Source organism: Poeciliopsis prolifica, unplaced genomic scaffold, assembly GCF_027474105.1.
Source record: "Poeciliopsis prolifica strain line A6 unplaced genomic scaffold, Auburn_PproV2 SCAFFOLD008, whole genome shotgun sequence".
Classification (NCBI taxonomy): domain Eukaryota; kingdom Metazoa; phylum Chordata; class Actinopteri; order Cyprinodontiformes; family Poeciliidae; genus Poeciliopsis; species Poeciliopsis prolifica.
Window position 1 is genome coordinate 13,031,080 of NW_026562383.1, and position 6,190 is coordinate 13,037,269.

Consider the following 6,190-nt stretch of genomic DNA (forward strand, 5'->3'; position numbering starts at 1 on the left):
TTTGATTTTATTTATCAATTTATTTGACAGGAAAAATGCACATAAATTAATATTTCAAAATATTAAGTTGCCATTTGGCTATTATTCCATCGGTGAATAATAGCCAAATGGCTATTATTCAAGCTTCATGATCCTGCCTTTTGAATAATAGCCAGATGGCTATTATTCACCGGTGGAATTTTAACATAATTTCAAATGTTATGTGTTATATTTGTCAAAAGCATCGTTTAAGCAAAGAAACTAACCAAATGCAAATTTCCTTACATATTGTGTCAAGTATATCTCTCCTTCATGTATGAATGGTCCAATGAAGGGAAAAAAATCTGTTATAAAAGAATCCTTGACAATTCCAGAATTTAATTTTTATTAAAACTTAATAACATCTTACACTTTCAAATTGCAAAACATCTGAGAAAAAAAGCAATCTTTTGTAAATTAAACATTTAGGTGATATAACAGCTTATGCATGCTGTGGCAGATTTTATAATGGGTGACATGAGTTACCACCAAGGGCAGCAATTCATCATGGGCCAGTACAAGCAATGACAATAATAAGAAGTTATTTACAAGTGTCTTCCATTTTACAATTTATATTTCTTATTTGCATGTCTTGGAAAAGAGGAGTGGATACATTGCTTTTCTGGCAAAAGTACATGCAAGAAAATATTGCAAACTATTTTGTGAGTGTTTACTGTTATTCACAGTTTTCTTTTTGAAAGAGCCTGAGCTGCATTTTACCATCCGAACAACTGGTCTGAGAAAGACCTAAATTGGATAGTTTGACACTTGACAGAGACTTTTTAAAAACACTATTTAATTTATGACAGTATCAATCGATTTATTTTAAAAAATCTCCCAAGGGACTTCCTTATTTTTATAAAGCTTAAAATATCCATTAAACACATGAAGTTGCTGTTTTTTCTATTCTTGAAGTATGTATGGTGTTTTACATATATGTACTTGCCCATTCATGCTAGAATTGCCTCTGCATGACAAGTCCTACAAGATGCTACAAAAAAATACATTTAATCTATATAAAAAAATAAGAATTGCAATGAAAAGAAATCAGAAAACAGTCATACAGTAGCAAACAGCGAAGTGGAGATGAACTTGCAGAAAGCATAACAAGCTGTTTCCCTGACTAATGCACTGAAAATGGAGAGCTTTGTAATACAGCTCTGCCCATGTAGCTTGTCAGAACTGTCTTACATTGCATCGCATCCGTAATGTGCTTAATGATCACAAGGACAATCCTGCCTTTTATTACACATTCAGAAGGCAGAACAAATGTGACACTAATCCAAAAATAACAAGGCTGCATATTCTTCCTCACTCCTCCAATACATGAGATGACCCCACATAATTGGTTGACCCCCTGGACACATATTTTCCTACCACAATGCATTGCTGGCTGTCATTTTAGCAGGGTGCATTGTGTGCAGAAACAATAATTCAGAAGGTTTCTGGGGAGGAGTATTGAATCGACTGCAGATATTTGGAGGATTTAGCTGTAATGCATTAACTTTATGACAGTGAAGGTAATACAGCTTTATTGTGAGTCTGACAAAAATTAAATTCTGCAGGGTGACATGCTCGAGATTGATATCGCAAAGTTTGATTGACATTCTTCTTTACAAATTTGTCTCCATTTCCAGTGCACGTGATAGTCATACAGAAGACAGTACTTCTCCGGACGGCTCCTGGAAAGAATCGTTCTTTTCCACTTTCTCTGTCAGATCGATGTTATGGACAGAGCCTGGTTTTATGATGGTTTCCTCACTTTCCACCACTTTGTACTTCCCGGTTGAATCTTTTTTAAAGACTTGCTTCAGCCTCTTCTTCACCTCGGGGTCAGGACAGTAAAGGTATTCATATAAAGCTGCAGCCAAGACTCCTCCTAGAATGGGGCCCAGCCAGTACACCTTCAATAATAAGTGAGAGGAAACACCCTTGTTAGCAAGCTGGTTAATGAGTGACTGCTTAAATATTTATTGTCTGCACTTTCTAGCATGTGCCGAACACAGTCAGTCCTATTTCATATGATTTGAGTTACACTGTAACATATGGTGCAGAAAAGACTTTATAGGACTTAAATACCTCCAGGCTTTAACCTAGAAGCGTTTTAAGCGATTATGTGATTGGAAAGGAAAAATGAAATAAGGATGCTATAGTTTTTAAAAAGAATGAATTTGGAGGCTGGAGGTATGATATTGGCGAGATATTAAACATCATTACATCTAATGTTTGTTTTCTTGGTCAAAATAAACCAAACAGTTCTGAACAAATTGCTTAATTAAGGTTGAGGGAAATAGCATTTCCCTCAACCTTAATTGAGGGAAATGTCACAAGGAGAACAAATAATAATCAAGAGGGCCTTCCCCTTTAATGAATGTTAATAGAATCAATCTGAAAAAATCTATCAAAATAAATTTATTTAAGGGTGCTGATGTTAACAGAACTGACTCTTTTAAGTTTTATTAAAAAAAAAAAAATATTCCTGTGATTTTTTTGAACTACCTAATAATCTTTAGGTTCTAATTTTAATGTACCTGCATATAAATACGGTAACTCCCTAAATATATGACTGAGCTCAGGATCAGAAGTGAATGAGTCTCAGTGATTGAAAAAAGGGAGAATGATGGACAAAACATCACACTAATAGAAATAAATATTGATATTACTTGATCAAACAAATGGGGAGCCAGAAGCTGTTTCCTATTGACCTACAACCCCTTTTGGTTGTGCTACTGCTACTTTTTCAACTGAAACATTTCAGTGGTTAAATAACAGAGTTATTTTTGCAGAACCTCCTGGTCTTCAAAATCACACTGTAAAAAAAAAACCTATAAAGCTTGATAGAAACTAATTACTCTGGGCTAAAAAACAAAAGAAAAACTAAGAGAACAAAAATTGCTTTGTACCAATTCTCTTTTGTATTTTTTTTTCATTCCTTAGATTATTTTGTGCTTTTGATATCTGTGAGAGAATGAATTATAGAGCAATGTGAATGTTTAAAAAGTGCATAATACCATTCACATTTGGACCTGCTACATAGAGCTTTCATATTTAACTCACCCAACTTATTAGAAATTAACTTTTTTAAAATTATTTTTTCCATCATTCATTTATGTGATGCTTTCACAGATAAAAATCCTTGTTTATATTTTATGATTTCTCTAAGCAAAGACTCATGGATTGACTTTCAACTTAGCACTCAATGCTGGAACCAGATGAAGAAAACTCTTAAGCTTTCTTATATTGTAAATAGAAAATTGAATCACCATTTGTTTACGTAAACATCTTGAAATCTCTTCATGCATGTTTACTGCCTCCTGCTGTTTTCCATTATTCTGTTTTTCCAAACTTCTTTTAGGAGGTGAGTGTGGAGAGAGCTTGTTGAGCATAATTTGACAAATGTTACAATGAATACATTTCCTTTCAAAAATCTTACATCATTTTATTCAACAGTTGCCTCTTACCCAGTGGTTCTCAAAGTTAAGTGTGACCATTGCCGGCCCAAAGGAACGAGCTGGGTTCATGCTGGCCCCCGTGTAAGGAATCTAAAAGACACAGATAATCATTGATTTTATCTAAAGAATTAAATATTATATATATTATAAAATTAAATACAAGCTCATACAGAACCAAAACTTATAGCTTATAGATCTGTGAACTCAACATTTGCTAAACAAGCAAAGCTGCGTTACAAGTAGCATCCTTCTCACTGCACATTCATTTGCTCTCCAGGGTTCAGGAAGCCTCTGGAGATTGGTTGCCATGCGATGGCAGCCCCTAGTGAAGATCTGCACACATGGTTGTGAGTTTCCGAGTACACTATCACAGACTGACAAATTACACCCTGAGAATACCTGTTTTCTTTCAACTAAGGAACCAACAGCCTTTCTTCTGAGTTCATTCTTGCCCCAATTATTGACATGTGTATCTTGAAAACAGTTTGTTGGCATTAAAACTGGCTTATGGAAAGTTCCAAAAACTGTTCATCTGCGCCTTATCACACTTGTGTGATGCTGTTTTATTGTATCACTACTGTGATTTTTGAGTTGAGATAAACTATAGAGAAAGTTACTTACTGCAAATAAGTGTCCTATAGCTACTGCAAATCCAATGGCGAGGCTTGCTGAACCACTTAGGTCTGTGCGTTTGGGATCACAAGTGGCAAAGATAGTGAAGACCAGCTCAAATGTGATGAGAAGCTCCACCAGAAGCGCGTGTCCTACTGAGATCTTGGAGCTCACCTTGAAAACACAATATTCTGTTTGAAATGATGAGTAACACTTAGATTTGTTACAAAACACATCGAACAATGGAGGTGCTTCAGTTGTTACCATCGTCACGCCGAGATATCCTCGAACATCTGCAGGTGTGACTGCATAGAGAATCCCAGCGCCGGTGATGGCTCCTAGGCACTGAGCCACCACATAGAACACACCTTTTGCCAGGCTCAGTTTTCTAGATACAACCATTGCTGCAGTTACAGCTGGGTTTATGTGGCCGCCACTGATGTGGCCAAAACTTTGAACCATGGTGGCAATGCTGAGGCCAAAGCAAAGGGAGATTAGCAGCAAGTCAGCCGAGGGGGGATTCTCCTCCCCTGCATGCCAGTTGATAGTGGAACCCAGGCTAAGGAGCACAAAGACAACGCTTGCCAGGTATTCTCCTGAAACAGCCCTCCAGAAGCTTTTGGTCCAGATCCCTTTAAAAGCCACCATTACGCTCCGACGGTTAGAGCAGGACAGAAATCTCCTGGCGAAAACAACAAGAAAAATTATTATCCTACTTGTATATTCCTGATGACTGCATGTGGCCGGGAATCTACTGAGCCCTATCAGAACAGCAGCCTGTAGGCAAAACATAACTCCACCAGAAATTTAAGACACCCACTTTCTATTACAGGATGTCTCTCTTTAAGCATTGTGTAGACTAGTATAATAACACATTAAAGTGTAATTAATATATCAAACTATAGATCCTAATTTCTAAACAAAATTTAAAAAATGCCATGTTAGTGTACATGAAGACAAATCTTAAAATTAAATTTAAAGATAAATACAGATTACTACCTACAAGTATATTTTAATTTAGCAGTCAATGAATACTAAAACTTACCAGATGTAATGACGTGCTCTGTCTCTCTCTGTCCCTGTTGTCTGTGATGTGATTTCATTCATATGTCCTGCTGATCTGTCAAATTACGAGGGACACCAATTCCTTGATTACATCTGTACTTTTGAAGTCCTAATGCTTGTGGCATACAGGGTTTCCACAAGGCCAGGAGGTTGTTTGAGTGCTGAAGTGCAGCTAGGAGCGACACATTGTGCCTTGGGACAGCAACCAGCAGTTTTATTGGGCGGATACCAAATCATCCCCTCACAGGAATTAAACAGCCTGCTCCTGAGAGGGGTGGAGTTAAAGGGGATGCTTTTCATCTAATGATGTCAGCACAGTTAGGCTGACAGCTTGAATGCTATAACAGGAGATTTGCATGACGGCAGAAATGAGAATTGTGCAGACCTAAAAACTTAAAAGACATTTTGTTTCTCCAAAAGCAATTGCAAATGTCATTTTGTAAGAGGAAAATATATATATAAAAAAAACCTCAGGCAAAAATCTAAAAAACTATCTAATATGAATATGTAATTTAGACTAGTGTGGATTTTTAAAACAAATTTCTGAAAATAGAGCATTTACAATAACATCTTAGAAAACCAGGAAGACACAACCATCTATGGAATGTGACATAGCATGTATAACAACACCTTCTTCATGTTTGTCACTTTATATTTTGTTTTGTTAAATGGATGTTGTTCTGCTTTTTGGCAAGAAATAAATTAGAGGATGTAGTAATAACTTTTGTTACAAGGATCATCTATCTTGGAAAAAAGATAGATGGTCCTCAAAAAAGTTGAGACTAAGTGAACTGTACACCCCAAAATACAGTTACATTAGAAAGTACAGTTGCTATTTATAAAATATGTCATAATTTTACCTTTAATTTTGTAAATTTTTCTATCAAAACTCTTGAAAGAGGGACCCCTATTCAAAACAAAGATATACATTTTCTTCTGTTCTTCTTTTACCAGAGCACTTCACATTGCTTTAGTTTGTCTTAATCAATATGGGAAAAGGATAAAAAAAAAGTTTCTTTGAGTTTTGTCAAAAGTCACCTCAA

At 36.0% G+C, this 6,190-nt stretch overlaps 1 protein-coding gene across 1 annotated transcript; it reads right to left on the reverse strand.

Moving 5' to 3' along the window:
* Positions 1 to 367: 367 nt before the first annotated feature.
* Positions 368 to 5,326, reverse strand: aqp4 (aquaporin 4). The gene is made up of 5 exons (XM_055033855.1): positions 5,128 to 5,326; positions 4,347 to 4,764; positions 4,092 to 4,256; positions 3,480 to 3,560; positions 368 to 1,922 (listed from the first exon to the last, which is right to left on the reverse strand). Exons 1-5 carry the CDS (start codon positions 5,187 to 5,189, stop codon positions 1,668 to 1,670), a joined length of 981 nt encoding a protein of 326 aa, XP_054889830.1. The 5' UTR covers positions 5,190 to 5,326; the 3' UTR covers positions 368 to 1,667.
* Between the last annotated feature and the right edge of the window lie 864 nt (positions 5,327 to 6,190).